At 38.8% G+C, this 20,796-nt stretch overlaps 1 protein-coding gene across 13 annotated transcripts in view; it reads right to left on the bottom strand.

Moving 5' to 3' along the window:
* Positions 1-20,796, bottom strand: part of SLIT2 (slit guidance ligand 2) — a 424,049-nt gene that overhangs the window by 34,774 nt on the left and 368,479 nt on the right. For 10 of the 13 annotated variants that reach the window (XM_073342403.1, XM_073342401.1, XM_073342399.1 and 7 more), the window contains 2 exons: positions 20,019-20,158; positions 11,882-11,908 (listed from right to left, as the gene is read on the bottom strand). In XM_073342403.1, coding sequence (XP_073198504.1) covers positions 11,882-11,908; positions 20,019-20,158 — 167 coding nt within the window. The remainder of the gene's footprint in view (positions 1-11,881; positions 11,909-20,018; positions 20,159-20,796) is intronic. The other 3 variants (XM_073342407.1, XM_073342404.1, XM_073342402.1) reach the window with 1 other exon arrangement.

A 20,796-nucleotide genomic window follows, 5' to 3' on the forward strand; every position in this document is an offset into this window, starting at 1 on the left:
TGGAGTGTTGCTCTTTTAAGACTTCTGAAAGCATGCACCATAGCTTGTCTCTCAAATTTTGGAAGGCACTTCAGATTCTTAAACCTTGGGTTGAGTGCTGTAGCTATGTTTAGAAATCTCATATTGATACATTCTTTGTGTTCTGTGAAATCCGCAGTGAAGGTGTTCTTAAAATGAACAACATGTGCTGGATCATCATCCAAGACTGCTATAACATGAAATAAATGGCAGAATGGCAGGGAACATACAATTCTCCCCTAAGGACTTCAGTCACAAATTTAACACATTTTTTTTTTGAATGAGTGTCATCAGCATGGAAGCATTCCTCTGGTATGGTGGCCGAAGCATGAAGGGGCATATAAGAAAGATTAGCATATCTGGCACGTAAATACCTTGCAGTGCCGGCTACAAAAGTGCCATGCCAATGTCTGTTCTCAATTTCTGGTGACACTGTAAATAAGAAGAGGGTAGCATTATCTCCTGTAAATGTAAACAAACTTATTTGTCTTAGCAACTGGCTGAACAAGAAGTAGAACTGAGTGGACTTGTAGGCTCTGAAGTTTTATGTTGTTTTGTTTTCGAGTTCAGTTATGTAACAAAAAAAATCTCCATCTGTAAGTTGCACTTTCACGACAAAGACATTGCAATACTGAATTTGTATGATGTGAATTGAAAAATATGATTTCTTTTGTTTATCATTTTTATAGTGAAAATATTTGTAATAAAAATAATATACTTTGATTTCAATTACAACACAGAATACAATGTATATGAAAATGTAGAAAAATATCCAAAATATTTAATACTGGTATTCTATTGTTTAACAGTGCAATTAAAACTATGATGAATCACAATTAATTTTTTTAATTGCAATTAATTTTTTTAAGTTTATTGCATGAGTTAACTGCAATTGAAAGCCCTACTTAAAATATTTTGCACTTTAAAGTAATTACCTACCCATGGAGACTAGGAACACACTACTACCTCTATTTTCTCTCACTGATACAAACAGGCCATCAGCATTCTTTTTCCGCCCTTTCAACATAAGCAAACTACACATAGTGATAGTATATATATATGCATATATAATTAATGGGCATATATCCTGCCCATATTGTGCTTAGGGATTCACAAGTCAAGTGGTCCTGTAGATTCCAAGGATTACCCCTCTTGGCATTTGCTCCAGTTAGCAATGGAAGTAGAGTGAGCAGAAGAGAAGCAACACTGGTTACTGAAGGAAGAAAAGGTGAGAAGACTGGGGGTCCCAAACACTCATCCTCACCACTGAAGTGGCCCTTTGCTGTGAGGAAGCAGGAAAGCTGCCATGCAACTGCTTGGACACCACATTCACCTATCAGTGCTTACTGTCTGTTTCCTACAGTGGCTCCATGCAACTGCCACCGTACATAGGGAAGTATTACCCAATGGCTTCAGCCTCTTTCCCCAGTTATTAGAGGATGTAAAAATTGATGCAGAAGGACAAAGCCAGAAGGTCAAAGAAGGAGACATGAGGTGAGGAGAGGGACAGTACCATTTGGGACTTTTTTCCCCCCAAAGGGTGAGAGAGTTGGGGAAGGGAGAAAGATGAGAGATGCTAGTGTGGGTTAGAATATACTTTTTGGAAGATTGGTATGGGAAAAGAAGTGTGTGTGTGTAAATCCAAATACTGTTGTGCCCTTGATATATCTGATAAAAAAGCAGCTAATTCACATAGTTAATCATTCACTTATTCCTCCTTATAACAATCTACAATAATGTTTACAATAAAGATTTTATTTTGTGACTACTTTACAGTAACCACCAGAGAAGCCTTGTTTCTTTATTCAGCATAGTAGTTACTATCATATCTTTTTATGTGGTCAAGGAGAGGGTAATGTTTTGCTGAGCATGTGCCACACTTGTAGAACACTGTGTTTTAGATCTGTCTCTATAAATACTCAAGTCAAGGGATGACATTTTCCAGGCAGCCTGGGGGTTTAGACATATATTCTATTAAGAAACATGGAAGAGGTATAAATGCCTGTGACCATAATCTTTGGCATCTCCAGTCTGATCGGAAGGGGTGAATATGAAGGGGTACAAGCTGAGTGAGTTTCTGAGGTTATACACAGTAACCATTCTTCTTCCCTTCCTATGCTTCTCCAACACATGAGATAGACTTCTAAGCAAGATAATGGAGTGGCTGATACAGGATTTGATTAATGAAGTATTAAAAGGATGGTAACGTAATTAATGCCAATCAACATAGCTTTATGGAAAATAGAGTCTATCAAACTAACTTGATATCTTTTTTTGACGAGATTACGGGTTTGGTTGTTAAAGGCACTAGTACTGACGTAATATACTTAGAGACTTCTGTAAGGTGTTTGACTTGGTACTGTACAACATTCTGATTAAAAAAACTTGAATGATATAAAATTAACATGGCACACATTAAATGGGTGTTTCTCCAATGGGGTACCATGGTGATCTATTCTTGGCCCTATGCCAAATACCTTTTTTTTAAATCAATGACCTGGGAGAAAACATAAAATTATCACTGACAAAGTTTGCCGATGACACAAAAATAACGACTAGGACAGATCACTGACTCAGAGGAATCTCAATCTCTTGGTAAACTTGGTGCAAGCAAACGCTACACATTTCAGTATGGCTAAGTGTATACATCTCGTAAAAACGAATGTAGGCCATACTAGCAGGATGGGGGATTCTGTCTTGGGAAGCAGTGACTTGGAAAAAGATTTGGGAGTTGTGGCGGATAATCGGCTGAACATGAGCTCCCTATGTGATTGTATGGCCAAAAGAGTGAATGCTATCCTCTGATGCATAAGCTGAAGAATCTTGAGAAGTAGAGTGGTTACTTTACCTCTGTATTTGGCACTAACATGTCTGCTGCTAGAACACTGTGTCTAGTTCTGGTGCCCACAATTCAAGAAGGATGTTTATGAAGTGGAGAGGGTTCAGAGAAGAGCCATGAGAATGATTAAAGGATTAGAAAGCTTTATAGTGAAAGACGCAAAGAGCTCAGTCTATTTAGATTAACAAAGAGAAGGCTAAGGAGTGACATGGTTACAGTCTATAAGTTCAAACATGGGAAACAAATATTTAATAATGGGCTCGTCAATCTACCAATATAGAAAGATATAATACAAGCTAGAAGTTGAAGCTAGATAAATTCAAACAGGAAATAAGGTGTAAATATTTATGTCTGTGCTGTTCTAAAGAAAATATGTCTGAAACATACATGTCTAAAAGGTGGAAAGAAATGGGCACAACACGCTGTTCATAAGCACTAGAGGTGAAGTCAAAACAACCTGTAAAGTATTTTTCAGCCATCTGTTGTAGAAGAGCTTGTTTTTTCAATTCCATGGCAAGTGTTAACTTAATCTACGGTCCAGTCCCAAAGTGGGGTGTTAGTATGCACTAGCACCTGATGCACCTGATATTCTATGATTCTATGATTCTATGCACCCTGGAGATCTGGACTTGCAGCTGAGAAAATTCACACAAATAATATTCAACATATAGCAATGCAGATCCAGACTTGGCCATCAGAAAATCCATACCAAAGCTTTCCAAGGGGGTTTGGTAGCACACTATCAATCTATTAAGACATATTTCCTGTAGAGCTGCACTGTCTTAATGACACAGACTGCCAATTTCATAAAGCCATGTCAAAGTGTACATGAATTAATAATACAAGTCCATGATCTCCTGATAAATGCTGCTCAATGGTTCTCAGGGAAATTGCCAATAATAATATTATTTAATCAATATTTACAGGCAACTGAAGAAAGTTCAAACTCAAGCCACTAGGGCTGACTAACCCACAGGACTTGAATTCTGTTCTCAAAGCCTCTTGTCTTGTCTGCCTAAAAAAGAATCCCACAACAATATCAAATACTGACCCTTCTCTTCTGAAGGACTGGTATTCAAATAAATAAACGGTTAAGAGGGAGTAATTCTTCACACACATACAATCAACTTGCAGAACTCACTGATGAAGAAATTACATAGGTAAATAATTTTTTAATATTTAAAGGGTGAAATACATCTTGGTGGAGAATCTAAGAGAATTCTAACTCCCATGATCATAAACTGAAACCAGCAAAAAACCTGTTTTATTTATCTAATTTATGTGTGTTCTATAGGCTAGAAACATTTTTAAATGAAAACTTTTTTACTTCTGAAGCACAATTCTTCACTAAATTATATGACTGTGGAATCGCATAATATATTATGTCCTTATCTTGAGTGATATTAAGAGGTCCCTGCAGAATGCTAGTGAAACTCAGTATTCACAAGACTCAGACACAAACCTCCTATAAATGCCCCCAACTTGGATTTTCTTCTTACTTATGCACCAGAGAGGCCTTCAGAAACTTTCAGTATCAGGCACTATGTGCCTAATGAGGTAAGAAGGCAATCCCAGCTCCAGAATATCAGGGGACTTTCTAGCTCCCAAGAGTCAATAAGTAACTTGACAAAATTTGGAATCCTACAGACTCTACACAGGAACCTTAGAAATAATTCAGTATTGAAAACCCATAATACCTAGAAAAATCCTCTCTAATTGACATTGATATAACGTGGACAATAATCTCCATCATCACTAAAACAACGAGGAGTCTGGTGGCACCTTAAAGACTAACAGATTTATTTCGGCATAAGCTTTCATGGGTAAAAACCCCCACTTCTTTAAACATATATTGCTTGTTCCACTGGTCAGAGATTGTGCCAAAGGCTGCATTATTACTGTCATATTATCACTGGCCCTGACATTTTAAATTGCCTGGGGGACTACCAAATGTGGCAGACCTCTCTGTGGAACAGGAGTTTAACACTGTGCAATTCTCCAAATGCTCTAGATCTGGATGTGGAGGGTGTACCGAAGTAGAGGGGGCATGGCCGGAGTACACTGCACTCTAGTAACTGTCAGCTGGAAAATGGCTCCAGCTCATGGATAAGGGAGTTTAAAGCCTAATCCTCTAGCTGTGGCCAGTGGATACTGGGTACAGTTGAAGGTTGAGGACAAAAGTTCAAAAGTGAAACTCAGCTGCAAACACAGTTTTGTATTGTTTCGCTTGAAAATATAAGATCAATCCAACTTTGCTAGAATCTGGGCCTACAGTTGCCAAATGGTCTGAAAACATCAGCAACCACTTCTGAGGACCTGGTAAGAGTTTGATTTTTTATGGAAGCTTTGTACAATATATAGACAGTGCAGTCTAAGGTCTGACTGGGATATGAACCTATTGTCCAACTAAAAGGTCTTCTGACTCTTGTTGACTTGAAGGGTTACTACATAATCATACGTTCTGGGAGTATGAAAGGAAGGAAAATATCCCCTTACATTTTTGCAAATTTTTATTTCAAAAACCCAATGAGGGAAATGACCAATATTGTGAAGTAAATCAAGAAGTCAGTCCAGACAGAAATATTTAGTTCAAACAGTACATTAATAGGTAATCTAAAAAGGGAAATATTGCACTACAGCAAGGAAGTGGGAAATCCTGTGGCCAATGTGATAAAGGAAGAACATAAAGAACCATATGAACAAAGGCCAGGTTTTAAGTAAATATGATCTATTTGATCAAAACAACCATGGATACTCTGAAAGATTTACAGACAAGAGAAGCAAACTAAGAACAAACTTTTCGAAGAAGCTTCAGATTAGCCTCCAAAATTTGAACTCCCGAAATGTTATTTTTGCATCTACATATATACCAGAGAAAAAACATAAAAATAAATAAATAAGAGATAAAATGCATAACTGCCCATCTAAGTATTTGCATAAGCACAGTTGTAGGCACCCAAAATATAAATTAATATAAAAAAACCCTAAAAATTAAATAAAAAAACTTGTAGTTAGTGAAGAATAAGCATGAAAAACAGCACTTTTTTAGGTGTACTTATTTGAAGAACACTTCTGAAAAGTTGTTCCTAAAAGAGTAAATAGAGGGACAAAGACTGAAGTTCTAAAATCATGAGTTCTCCAGAATTTAATCAGTATGGACAAGATGCAAGGGAGAAAATTAATTTTAAAAAAATTAAGAGATAGTGACAAAAGTGAAATACCTACGAAAAGAAATGGCAGATTGTGCTTTTTGTCTTTATTCAGAAGGAAAACGTTGGAAAGTCACCTAAATCAGGAATTGTAGCTCCAGTTTTTTAAAACATACTTCAGGTAAGAAAAATGGTTGTGATACTACTGTGCATCTTTAAGTTCAACAAAGTTTCACATCAATGTTACATGTGTACAGTCATCCACTCATTCACCCATTTAGTAAAATGATAACTGTGGCTTTCATAAGTTCCCTGCCAAGTGACCAGAGTCTTAAAGACTAGAAAATTGCTATAAAAATTGTTGTATTTTCTAAATAATTTAGAAGATCAAGCAATGACAGATTAATTAGTTTAAATAGTTGTGTGGAAAATATCAAAAACAATTCTATAAAATAATTCCACAGTTTAATTTCTAAAGCTTAAAACAGTAGCAATACAATAAATAATAAGGAATAATACAATCAGGTTCAAAAGGATTTAGATCATTATTATTGTTATTTTGGATAACTGGATATGTAAATTGTATGTATAAATGACTACATTATTTACAGAGGAGTTGGGAAGCGGTGTAACAGAAAATGAAATTATAAATGAAATAACTTGACAAAGTACCAACCAAGAAAATTATCTGAAGGTATTACAGAAATATTCTTAAACCATCAGCACTGCAGCAAAGGACTGAATCAAAATAAGAAAAAATAGTAGTCAATTTTAATCACCATAACAAAGTATACAGTGTTCCAAAGCAATATACCAAGTGTACAGGGCAGGCTTAATTGAAGTTAAAGTAGTTACTGGATGGGGTGTGTGTGTGTGTGTGTGTGTGTACTATTATTTTTTATTCTGTGCTAGACCACCATAAATTGTAAGTCTATTTCTGCAGTCTTTTAACTTTCCATGAAAGTTATACAGTTTTTCCTCCTCATGTTTTTGACTGAAGTCGCTAGTTATTAACTACATCTGATTTATACAACAGATTGTTTTAGAGAATGTTAGTTCTAGTTAAACTATATGGAGTTAAAGTGGAAGGTTGAGAGTTGACAAACTACACAATCTAAGGTTTCAGACTAGCAGCCGTGTTAGTCTGTATCCATAAAAAATAAAGGAGTACTTGTGGCACCTTAGAGATGAACAAATTTTTTAGAGCATAAGCTTTCGTGAGCTACAGCTCACTTCATCGGATGCATACAGTGGAAAATATAGTGGGGAGATTTTATATACACAGAGAACATGAAACAATGGGTGTTACCATACAGACTGTAACAAGAGTGATCAGGAATTATTACCAGCAGGAGAGCGGGGGGAGGAGAGGCGGGGGGAACCTTTTGTAGTAATAATCAAGGTGGGCCATTTCCAGCAATTGACAAGAACAGTAGGAGGGGAAATAAACAAGGGGAAATAGTTTTACTTTGTGTAATGACACATCCACTCCCAGTCTTTATTCAAGCCTAAGTTAATTGTATCCGGTTTGCAAATTAATTCCAATTCAGCAGTCTCTCGTTGGAGTCTGCTTTTGAAGTTTTTTTGTTGAAGAATTGCCACTTTTAGGTCTGTAATCAAGTGACCAAAGAGACTGAAGTGTTCTCCGACTGGTTTTTGAATGTTATAATTCTTGATGTCTGATTTGTGTCCATTTATTCTTTTACGTAGAGATTGTCCAGTTTGGCCAATGTACATGCCAGAGGGGCATTGCTGGTACGTGATGGCATATATCACATTGGTAGATGTGCAGGTGAACAAGCCTCTGATAGTATGGCTGATGCGAGTAGGCCCTATGATGGTGTTCCCTGAATAGATATGTGGACACAGTCGGCAATGGGCTTTGTTGCAAGGATAGGTTCCTGGGTTAGTGTTTTTGTTGTGTGGTGTGTGGTTGCTGGTGAGTATTTGCTTGAGGTTGGCGGGCTGTCTGTAAGTGAGGACTGGCCTGTCTCCCAAGATCTGTGAGAGTGATGGGTCATCCTTCAGGATAGGTTGTAGATCCTTGATGATGAGAGGTTTTAGTTGGGGGCTGAATGTGATGGCTAGTGGCATTCTGTTATTTTCTTTGTTGGGCTTGTCCTGTAGTAGGTAACTTCTGGGTACACTTCTGGCTCTGTCAATCTGTTTCTTCACTTCAGCAGGGTAGAAGCCCTCTACACCAACATTCCACACAAAGATGGACTACAAGCCGTCAGGAACAGTATCCCCGATAATGTCATGGCAAACCTGGTGGCTGACAGCTCACCTTTCCAGATCACTCTTGATACAGTCTGTACGGTAACACCCATTGTTTCATGTTCTCTGTGTATATAAAATCTCCCCACTATATTTTCCACTGTATGCATCCGATGAAGTGAGCTGTAGCTCACGAAAGCTTATGCTCAAATAAATTGGTTGGTCTCTAAGGTGCCACAAGTACTCCTTTTCTTTTTGTAATCTAAATGAAATTGTAACCACCACGCCAATTAAAACAAAAGATCAAAGTTTTAAGTTGTTTTAACTAACATTAAAGAACAAAATTCTCAGTGGCATTAGGAAGCAGATTTCAACTCAGAGTGTTAAAGTCCCATTGCAAACTACTGAAAATCAGACTGTCAAAATTATTTTAAATATAACTTCTGGCTCTGCTTCACCTCTGCATTATTCGAATTTTATGCCAGTGGAATTCCATTCATTTACATCCCATGCTAGTGGATCCCCAGTGCAAGACTGAGACCTTACTTATTATGCTGTTTAATGTGATAATAACAATAAAGCAATAATAGGTATTGGCAGGTAAGGATTGTGCAATAAGTATTTTAAAAACAATATAACATCATGCAGAAAAATAGTGAATTATAGCCTGATGATACCAAACAGTACTCCTGGGAGTAGTCCCAATGAAATCAATGAATCTAATCACGTTATCAAGGATTGTGTACATTCTCAGGATTCGGCTTTTAATCATGAGTGGAAATGCATCATAACTAGTGGAATGATCACAGTGCTCTAATAATAATTTACAATCGCTTGAGATAAACTAGTTACATTAAATGGAATATTTTATTAGGAGCAACCCAGGGTGAGAGTAATAAAAGTATTTCTCTTTGAACTCTCATAAGTCACAATACCAAGGCCTTGATTCAGCAGGGTACTTAGGCACATGACTTAAATGGATATGGCTCTCACTTAAATTGGACTACCTAGGTGCTTAAAGTCAGGCATGTGCTTAAGTACCATACTTAACTGGTGCCCAAGTGCATTAGATGCATTTACGTTTTTACTCGTTAGCCACTAGGGCTGTGTAAATACTGTATTTTTGGAAATGTTTAAATCAGGTTATATAATTGGTTGGTGTAGTACTTCATTAAACTGAGTTAATAGTTGATTTCTATTATTCCTCTTTTTCTTACCAAATTAACAATTAAGACATAAAGGCCTCTGCAATAAACAAACAGACTTCTACTGCTAGTAATTTATGATCAGCTAAATGCAATTTCATATACACTAGTAAACTAACTAGCATAAAATGTGCATCACATTTCTGTACACCTGCTTAATTTTGTCTTTGAATCCTAGTTTACCTCCCCTGAGCTTTTTAATAATTTGATTGTGTGGGTTACAGTAATTACAATATATTATGTTTTTCACTTGTTTCACACATATCCAATAACTACCACCTTTTTTCGGATTATGATTTCTCTTTTTAATCTCCTATAAAACAGGTATTTCAATGAGTAGACATAATTATACAAGGGGGATACCCATTCAAGCTTGAACTGGGAAGCCTGTGTGCACAGTAGCACAGCTACAGTTTATACTCCATTTTAAACAATGTTCTTCATGGACACAAAAAATTCACATTTTGATATTTTTAAAGTTCTGAAAGAAAATTCAGATAATTTATACTTTATACTGCAAGAATTCAGTGAGTGTTACAAAGGTACTTTGCACACTTATAAAGCAAATTTCATTTTAAAAATTACATGGGCTAGTTCAGTAGTCAGTGCAGTTTGGTTTTGGTTTGGTTTTTCAGTGCGGTTTGAGTTAAAAATAAGATGATGAATTTATTTTTAAATAGTGGTGTTGTGTTTGAATGGTAGCTAGCTTTCCTAATGATATGCACACTAACAGTCATAATAAAATAAACGAATTGTACACCAGCCTGGCAGGGTGGTCACAGAGCAATGAGCTACCATATGAGGGTGAGAGTTTAGGATAGGTGGGCAAATTTTTTGGCCCGAGGGACACATCTGGGTATGGAAATTGTATGGCAGGCCATGAATGCTCACAAAATTGGGGGTTGTGGTGTGGGAGGGGATGAGGGCTCTGGCTGGGGGTGTGGGCTCTGGAGTGGGGCAAGAAATGAGGAGTTCAGGATGCGGGCTGGGGTGTGGGGGGGGAGGGCTCTGGGGTAGGGCTGGGGATAAGGGGTTTGGGGTGCAGGAGGATGCGCCAGGCTGGGACCGAGGGTTCAGAGGGCAGGAGGGGTATCAGGACTGGGGTAAGGGATTGGGGTGCAGAAGGGGGGCAAGCCCTGGGTGGCACTTACCTCAAGCAGTTCCCGGAAGCAGCGGCATGTCCCCCCACTCCAGCTCCTATGAGGAGGTGCGGCCAGGCAGAGCTGCACACTGCCCTGCAGATGCCGCCCCTGCAGCTCCCATTGGCTGCAGTTCCTGGCCAATGGGAGGTGTGGGGGTGGTGCTTGGGGAAGGGGCAGTGTGTGGAGCCCCCTGGCTGTCCCTATGCATAGGAGCCAGAGGGGGGAACATGCCACTGCTTCTGGGAGCCACGCAGAGTGGGGCAAGCCCGAGACCCAGCTCCCCAGTGGGAGCTAGAGGGCCAGATTAAAACATCTGGAGGGACAGATGCAGCCTCCGGGCTGTAGTTTGCCCACTTCTGGTTCAGGATCTGAGTGTGGTTCTGAGCAGCAAACAGAACCCTCAGGAGTATCTTATGTTGTATTTCAGTGACACATTCCCACCCATTCAAAGAATGGCACTAACGAACTCAGTCCACCCTTCACCTCTCTAAAGGAGGATTTTCTGTGATGGGGCAGATTGTTTGGGGGAAGAGATGGAAAGAGGACAGGAAATGAGGAGGAGGAAAAACAGGCATATCCTTCAGCTACTTAAAATTAATCATGAAATACCAGTGCTAGGAACTGATGTAATTCAAAATGATTGATCAGAATCTCTTCCATTACTGGTTTAAATCAACCTTGTGTTTTAGTGACATTAATGTTTTGACAGAAACCCAAAACAAGGTTACTCAAAATTAAGGCTGCATATATCTCTATTAACTTTCTCTGTTGCACAGCCTCTTATCACTGTGTGATTTTTCAGGTGCAGTATATGGTGTAACACTTGGTCACTACAATGATAAACAGGAGGACATCACAACCTAATGTCTAGCAGGACAATTCATATAAGACAATTTAATGGGTATTTTAGAATCTAGAAAGCATTAGAACTGAACCAAAGTATGTCTTACTTGGGTTGGGTGCAAGCTTTATTAGGAGACCATCTCTGTAAAGCAAGCCATTTTTATTGGTCACCAGTGAGGATGCATAAGGTAAGTTTTAGTATATTTTAAAAAGAATGTATACAGTGTTAATGGTCTGTTTTTGTATCACTGTCTTCTGTACAAGAGCTGTATTTTTACCTTTAATAGCATTCATTTGACATGTATGGACAAACAGTAAAATGCCCGATCTGAGGATTTAGGGTAAGCTTGCTAAATGTTAACTATATCATTTCTCTGATCACGTGCATACACTTAAATCCATGCACCTTTAAAGAAAAGAAAAGCAAGAAACCAAGGTAAGTGAAAATAGGCTTAAAAGACAACTGACCTTTTTCCACTTCATTCAGATTAGCAGCTTGCAGTGACAAAGACAGAAGAGACAAGAGACTTTTTACATTGTAATACAACAGCACATTAAGCTAATGCACAACTATAGCAGCAGAGAGGTTTGCATAGCAAAGTGAAGCAAGCTTCAAATTTTTACCTACAGCAGAACAAAACAAACAAGAAAAGTAAGAAGTATGTGCTACTGCTGGCATAGAAAGAGTTGCACTGCTAGACCAAGGAGATATGTGTTCTAATGACATGGTAATGAACAAGAGAAATGATCCATTTTAATTTCTAGTATGTACATGTAATGACCTGACATTCATTAGATTTGAGGATAAAAAATGAGATGATAATTAAGAGAGCAAGGCAAAGTTAAAGAGTGCAGGACATAATGTGAGCAACTTTACACGTTATTCACCAGCAACTCCAGGTCTCTTCTGATCCTGTGTGCTTACTGTGGGTTTCATAGTTACATCTTACGAATGTTTACAGTCCAACACACATACCATACTTGTCTTTGACACTGTGATGATAGTGTTAACTGCAAAGCAAAATCTTAACTTGGCAGATATGGAATTCTGACTATTAAGAAAGCCACAAGCCACATTTTTCAATTCTGTGACAACTGTTAGACAACAATTTTCAAAATGTGGCAGGAGACATGCACACATTGACAGGTTTTGAGATAGAATACCCTTCACAGTATTTTGAAAGTTTACCTATACAGGAAACTGCTGTTTCAGAGATAATCTTGAGATCCTATCATGCCTACCATCCCAAAAAATAAACTCAAGCATGAACAATTTACATTTTAGATTGCCAAACTCCGAACATTTTCCTTATCCTGTGTAGAAATATTAAACTGCATTTACAGACAGCCATTCACTTAAAAAATATTCTGGCATGGTGCAAGTCCACATTCAGTTGCCATGCACCATGAATCTTCAACATGGACAGATCCAAGAATTAATAGAACAGAACAAGAACCACAAGAATCTAATTGGAAAAATATAATCCAAACTACTAATTAAGTCTTAGAGAAGAAAGGAATTAAGCTTTAAAAAAGTGGTGTAAATCAGTGTAACTCCACTGAAGTCAATGGTGATCTAGGGCATATTACACCAGTTGAAGATCTGGCCCTAGATTCCTGTAACTGTTCACTTCAATTGATTTTACGGCTAGTTCTGATTAATGGAACACTATCAAAATATTTTTAAGAATTATATTTTTCTGTGTTAATGATGGTTTAGATGACTAAAATACAAATAATGTGGATGAAATGATGTTCACTTGTCACTGTTTATACTCTGGTTATCTATGGCATTTTACCCAGTGAGGACAAATAAAACCAGATTAGTCAGTTTCACTTTTATTTGTAGTCAATTTCAATTTTCAGTTCTCACACATTAGAAGAATGCTGGAAGGCCTGAGTTGCAAACATTGCTGAGAAATATTTTAAATACACCTGAAACATTGTTAATAGTTTTTTTCCCTTTAAAAAAAATTACGATACTGTTTCTATTAAGCAAGCAGTATCTCCCAGAATTCTAATTCTGGACATCTGGGCTGGTCTCCTCTCTCTGCAACTTCACAGAGGTGAACCAGTCTCTGGCCAGGCCTTCTCTGCTTCCACTTGCCACCAGATGAGTTATTCCCAAACTATGAAATCTGCATAGCCTCATAATTGACAAATATTCCAGAGATAATGAAACAACTATGTACATTAGATCAGCAAGGATTGTCCTACAGTAATGATTCTACTTAACGGCTGACCCTTGGCTCATGAGCCATCTAGGGTTCATAGAATTCTGCTTGCAGAAAGGAAATTATTGGTAAGAAAATTTCCATTCTGCAGCCCAGCATCTCCCACAATCCTGGATGTCTGGAAAGTAGCGAGCAGTGATCAGATATAGGGATGGTTATGAAAGAAGAGGTTGGTAGAAAAGAAGTACCCACCTTTTTGTGAGCTCACTCAAAGGTCCATATTATTCTAGACCACCATCTGCAGACCCTTCTGATAGAAAGTCCACCTTGTAGTGCTTAATGAAGATATTAGCTATAGACCAAGTGGTCGCTTTGCAAATTTCCAGAGTGGATGCACTTGCTCATTCCGCCATGAGGTTGCTAAGAATCTCGTGGATTGTGCCTTGATGCCTTCTGGTATAGGAAAACACTGATGATGTATAACAATCCACAATACATAGTCTAATCTGCCAGATGATGGAGCACTTGAAAACTCTAAGTCCCTGGCATTTTGTGTGCAAGGACACGGATTCTATACATTTGAGATAGACTTTCAAGGCTCTTCTGATATCTAAGCTTGGATAGCTACTAAGAAACAAGTCTTAACAGATAAATAAAAGGCCAACAGTGAAGTCAAAGGCTCAAAGAGATGGCTTGCCAGTCCTCAAAACCAGAGGTGGGTTCCATTCTGGAAAGTGATTTGACCGCTAATCTGGCTAATTGGACTACTTGAAGGAATCTTGCTACCTGTGAATTTTCTGCCAGATAGCCAGAGGATCCTGAGAATAAGCACGCTCCTAAGAGCGGACACCTGACATGCAATGGTACAGGGCTAAAGGCCTCTTTCTACACCTTTCTGTAGGAAGTATAGAATGGTTAGGATTCCAGGATTTCCAGGATATGCATTATACTGAGTACTTGTAGAATCTGACCAGACAGAGGAGTATTTTTATAGTCTTCTAGCCAAAAGCAATGCCTTAATGACTCTGGAGGGCAGACTGAGACCTTCCAGTGCCTCCCTTTCAATAGCCTTGCTGTTAGTTGAAGTCATTTTGAGTCTAGATGAAGAGAGGATGTCCGCTCTCCACGAAAGCTGGTGTGGGAGTTACAGTTAAATGAGGTCTGAGAATCAAGGTCTCCTTGGCCAATGAGGAATTATAAGAATTACCATCGCCTGTTCTCATTTTATTTTCTGGACCACCTTCCCCAGTAGTGGGAAGGGTGGAAATGCACATAGTAGGCCCTGCAGCCAACTATGCAACAGGGCATCTGTCCCCAGGGCATAAGGGTCTGCCTCCCTTGTGAAGTATTTTGATCTCTTTGTATTCCTAGGATTCGTGAATGGGTTGGTTGAAGAGAAACCAAATGTCTGAACAATAAGTTTGAAGTGCTGAGATCCCTCTAAGCTTTCCCCCGGACCTCAATTTTGCTGTTTTCCCTTGGAGAATCTATTGTCCCTTTGATGTTACCTGAGTGAGGATGAGGGGCAAAAGGAGTGCCTCTGTCTGAAAGCCAGTCTAAACTCTCTTCTGGGGGCACTTAGTGAGGAAGGGAGAGATTGTTTGGATTTTGCTACAATCAGCCACCACCTTCCCCAGATTTTCTCCAAAAAGGAGAGACCATGTAAATTTGGCAGTGCAAAGAACTAGCTTAGAGTATCAACTGTTTGGAGATGGAGACATAAACAGTGTTTGACAGAGGCCATGGCACGGGCTGAGAAGCTCACTGCATCCATTGAGGTGAGAGCTACAAATGCTGCTGCTTGGGAGACTTGCTTTAAAATGGAACCAAAGTCAGGATGATCTCTGTCCTTAAGGGCTTTGGGATCTTGCAAAGCAGGTAGCTGCTAGGATGCTCAGAGTGTGGCGGAGGATGCTTCTAAGTCTTTTTTGAGAATGGCCTCCATCTTTCTATCCGTAGAATCCTTGGGGTAAAACGCCCCTTCAGAGGGGCTAATCATCCCAGGGAAGGGATGCTACAGAGCCATCAATAGATCCCTTAGGTTCTTGAACGTTAGTTATAGAGCCTGAGGTTGCTCTTGTTAATGAGCTTGTCCTTATCAGGCTTGTTCCATTCATCCCTAATCACTTCCTCGAAGGAAGAACAAAGAAGTATTGCTGCCTCGGGAAAGGCTTTTGAGACAAGAAATTTACTCTAAGGCTTACTCTGATGAGACTGCTCAGGTTGGGTCTGAATCATGGAACAGCCTTGATGCATGTAGCTTTACATTTCTTAAAAAAAACCCACGAAAAACCTTTGCTCTATTTTCCCCCCGATTCCTGTTTGGATTCAGAGCCAGACCGCTCACCTTCCCTAGTGGAGGAGCAGAAAGAGGATAAGGAGGAAAAGACGACATAGGACTTGTATTTCTTGTTTTTTTGTGTGATTTTTCTTTCTGTTTTTTGCCTGTTTACATTTTTTAACTTGTTTAGCTTGTTTCAGGATGTAATAGCTCTGCTGTGGCTTTGGTGAGGCCTTTTGCAGCTAGCCTTCCTTAGGGTCTGAAGCCCTCACAAGAAGTTTGATTCAGAATCCTCCCCTGCTGAGTCCCATTCCCCAGCAGGATGGGGGACTTCTTGTCCAACCTCTCCTGGTTGGCTTGTGAGGGAAGGAGTTTAATTAGAGGCACTGCTTCTTTCTCCAGGGCACTCAGAACTCACTTTTAGATGGGCGGGAGGGAGGGAGGAGGACTTTTGGCCCTACAAGCCTCCCCACTTTGTTCTGCAAGAGTTCCCTGGGACTTACCCCCAAGTTGAGCAGTCAAGGTCCTCATCACTTTTGGAGCCTCACCCTGCTGGGAGTCCTGGTCCATTTTCCCCCATTGGAGTTGCGTCTGCCTGGGTGGGTAGGGAACCTGATCTGCCTGTCTGACTGATAGCACCAGGACCTAACAGATTTAGAGTTGGTTGTCTGAGTACAGACTGGGCACAACTTACTGTCTGCCAAGCCTGGAAAAGCTGCCTCGCAGTGCTTCAGTTTGACCCAATGTTTTCTTGGCTGTTCTGATTTGCCTGTACAGGGGAAGAGGAGCTAGCAGGAAGATGCTGAAGTAGAGACTCAGGAAAGGTTAAATCCCTGAGGGACTAACCAACTAAGGGAGGAGGAGGAATGCGGCAAGGAAGAGCACTGCTACCCACTGCCCAAAAAGTAGGCAGAAAAAGATAAAAAACAGAAGAGTGAGAGTGTGAGCTACAAAAACTGCCACTGTCTGCTGTCACAGAGAATATGGTGGCAAGCTGAAGCGAAGGGTGGGGAGGTAAAAGGGGGGAAGCATGGCCAGAGAGTGCAATGCCAAACACTGATCTGCTTCTGTGAAGCTGCAGAGAGAAGAGAGCAGCCCAGATATCCAGAATTGTGGGAGACAATGGACTGCAGTATGTAGAGATTGCTACATGTGAAATTTACAAAGTTCTTCATGCAGATTGAGTTACTTAGACTGAGATTTAGTTACTTACCTTTGAATCAGGCAGAGAACAAAATATCATAAAAACAATTTGTGACCTTTAACCAATTGTAACATTGTTTTATACTCTGTACACTACTGTTTCCCCATTCTCAGATCTTGACATGGTTTGTTAGCTGTACAAAGTTAAAATTATAACATGATAGGCTTATTTATTTATTTATTTATTTGAGACTGCAGGGTCAGTTAAGGCAGGATGTGAAGTCATTGTACACTGGGTGAAATCACAGTAGCTGATTTTATGGTGTATAGAGTTATATACACCAGGCAAATCTGGCCATATATATTTAGAAAGTATTTTCATGGGGGGGAGAAAGGGGGAGGGACAGGATGAGGAAAACATGAGAGGTATTGAAGTATTTTAAAATCTTGACCATAATCTCTAAAGACCATACAATTAATAGTACAGAGCTTATAAAACTGTTTGGCCTTATTTTCAGAGATGTTGAGAACATACAGTTCCCACTGACTACAATGACATCAACAGGAATTGTGAATACACAGTACACCTCTGAAAACAGAGTTAATTGTTTTTAAGAGTTCAAGTTATTTTCTTTTTTAAACTAGACTTAAAGCAACAAGAAAACCAAATCAAAGTTTTGATTTAGAGAAACCAGGATGAAGTTTTCTTCTTAGAGCTATTCTGTCCAAGGACAGAATGCTGCCCTCCACAGAAATGTAATTACCTGACATTTCCCCAAGGACAAGTCAGCTTTTTTGTTTTGTTTTTAAAGTTACAATACTGTTTTCTGGTGTTTTGCCACCAGACTAAAAAACAAACAACTGCAACAGCAAATTAAAATAAAAACACATTACCAAGATTTCTCACTTCCCAAGTTGTTACATTACATTTCCCTAACCACGTACAGGCAGAGACACTTAAAAAGCAAAGCAGGACAGAAACTGTATAAAAATATGCTTAATAATTTTATGCTATTACATAATTAACTCTAAAGATGTTCATAAAATAGTTATGGCCCTGTGACGTTCGTGTCTCAGCAGACAGGACTGGAGTAGTCTAACGTATCTGGAGAAAAGACAGTCTGAGACAAAAGCCATAAAACAAAAACAAACCAAAACTCTGGTAACACACTAAGAAGTTACTAGGGCTAAAAGCTCATGCAGATGAGGACTTAACCTTTTCCATGGATACACAAAACCTCAAAAGAGCTAATGCAGAAAATGGTTAGCTAATGACACCTAGCTCTATACTTCCATCTCTTCCAATCTGCTTGTGCAATGGAATGACTTACCTAGTGGCTAATGGAGATTTTGAAATTGCTGACAGCTAGCTGGCTGAGACTCAGCTCACATAAAACTGATATAAGGATTACAGGAAAAATGCCAGATATTATATATGCACCTTTATTCGGGCTGGGGTTTGGCTACCATTCGTTTCTAAGACTTACAGCTAGGGATTCTCTTGAATCGTCAGTTGCTCCTAGATATACTGTTAGTAGCAAATGGCAAAAGAGTGTTCTGTCATTTGTACTTAACAGAACATTGTGTCCTTTTCTTTTAGATGTGGACCTCACCATACTTATTCATACCTTTCCTATTTCAGTTATTGTAATTCACTCTGCATGGAGCTACATCACCAAATCATTTGGAAATTGCAGATAGTGTATGAATGCAGTTAAATGACTTGTAAGTGGTATTCCTTGTACAAAACACATTTCCCTGAGTTCTGTGACCTGCACATGTTGTCAATTGATTTCCAGGGTGCAGATTTAAGGTTTTGGCTTTAAGTTTTAAAGCCTAAAGGTATGGGCACTTAGTGGGGGTGTGGCATTCAAGTTAATATTGCCCTGGCTTAAACGGAAGAATGTTGGTGTTTGTGTTCTTGATGAGGACCTTGTTTTCTGGAATTCACTTCCCTCTTTGGCCATCCACCAGAGCCCAGATTTAGTGCTTTTTACAGCATGCTGCAAGACTCACCTGTTTTCTCGTATGTTTTCCTAGGGTCAGGGAGACCAACTGTGATTATGGGATAGGACGATCGAGTGGAGTTTATTCCGGCGTCAGGACAGTTCTTTAAATACTTTGTGTGTTTGATTATGAGTTACGTATTTAAGCTATATATGCACTTAGCAATTTACTGACACACAGTGAATGCATCTTAATAAATAAAATACCCTGCTTCCTGTTCTCTAAAGTTCCTGATTTTCAGGATCTTCCATTCCCACTTTCCAGCTGAGGCCACAGAGTCTATAAGAGTTACTACAGCAATAAAACTGGAGTAACCACGCTTTATATGAGAAAGGAATGGTTTATACCTGGCCTGCAACTGACACTGACAGGTAAACAACTACAAGAAAAAAATTACTGGGGAGAACATGTGTGCATGAGCATGCGCACTGGGGCTGAGAACAGAGGGAGATAAGATTATATTCCCTTGTCACCACTATGCTTTTGTGCAGAGGGAGGTCTTGCCACAACCACTGTTCTGTTCTGGCAAGGTGTGAGCCCTGTGCTCAGTTAATATTTTGTGGCGGTGGAGGAAGGAAACCATAAGGGTTGATCTTAGATCTGTACAGCTCCTACTTTTTTCCTTGACTGTCCTCCCTGGGGCTTAGCTGGACCTTAGTGCTGGTGAAGACAATTTTCTCTTTTAAATTAAAACAAAATGTTCATAATTTTTAACTTTCAAAATGTTATTTGTTAATTTAAAAAAATCAATGAATGAACATCAAGAGTGCATTGGTGCAGTGTGGTGTGTTGTTTGGTGTGTGTTTTTTGTTTGTAATTATACATTTGACCAAATAAACCAAATAAACGAGTCACAGGGTGAAAACCTGACCCCACAGTAGTCAATGGCAAAACTTCCATTGACCTCAGTGGAGCCAGGATTCAATCACAAACTTTAAAGCATAATGCTATTAATTTACAATCAGTGTTAAATTGCCTGCGTTTTTCCTCATATTCCTACCAGTATATTCAGGTGGGCAAAGGCAAGTGTAGTTGTTAATTCCATCTACACAGGTAGAATTATTTTCACAATCATTATCTTCGCAGTCATCAACATTCACTTCACAGTTTTCGCCTTCAAATCCATCTGCACAAGTGCACCTGTAATACAGAAAATATACTTGCTTATGATGAATCAGAGAACTAAACACACAGTTATAACATTAGTTATTAAGTTCTATATCATTTGTAAGAGTTCTACAGTTTTTTTTAAATTTTATAACACTGCCAGTATTTTTCAGAAAATAATTTTAATTATAGACCTATCCTTGCATTTCAAAACTAAATGTTTCCTTCCCCATTTATGTTCTTCTATTGAATGCATGCTACCTTTATATTATAGGACTGCTTATGAGTGCTGATCTCTAAAACTGATTTTTTAAAACATACAAAATATCACCAAAGTGTTATAATATATTAATACATAGAAGGCCTTTATCTTGGAAAGATTATGCATATGCTTAACTTTACTCATGTAAATGTTTGCAGGAGCAGAGTCTAATATACAATATACATGAATGTAACATAATGATGATTTATTTATTATGTAAAGACTGTAAACTCTTCAAGGCAGAGATTGTACCTTCATTTATGCATGTTTTCACAGCACGTAGCATATTAAAAACAAATAATAAATAAAAATATAATATTCATATCTATATATTATATCAATCTATCTATATAGTTGACACATATTTTGATGTAATTCAGTGTATCTATTATATTTATATTGCACCCAT

Source organism: Lepidochelys kempii, chromosome 4 (genome assembly GCF_965140265.1).
Source record: "Lepidochelys kempii isolate rLepKem1 chromosome 4, rLepKem1.hap2, whole genome shotgun sequence".
NCBI lineage: Eukaryota > Metazoa > Chordata > Testudines > Cheloniidae > Lepidochelys > Lepidochelys kempii.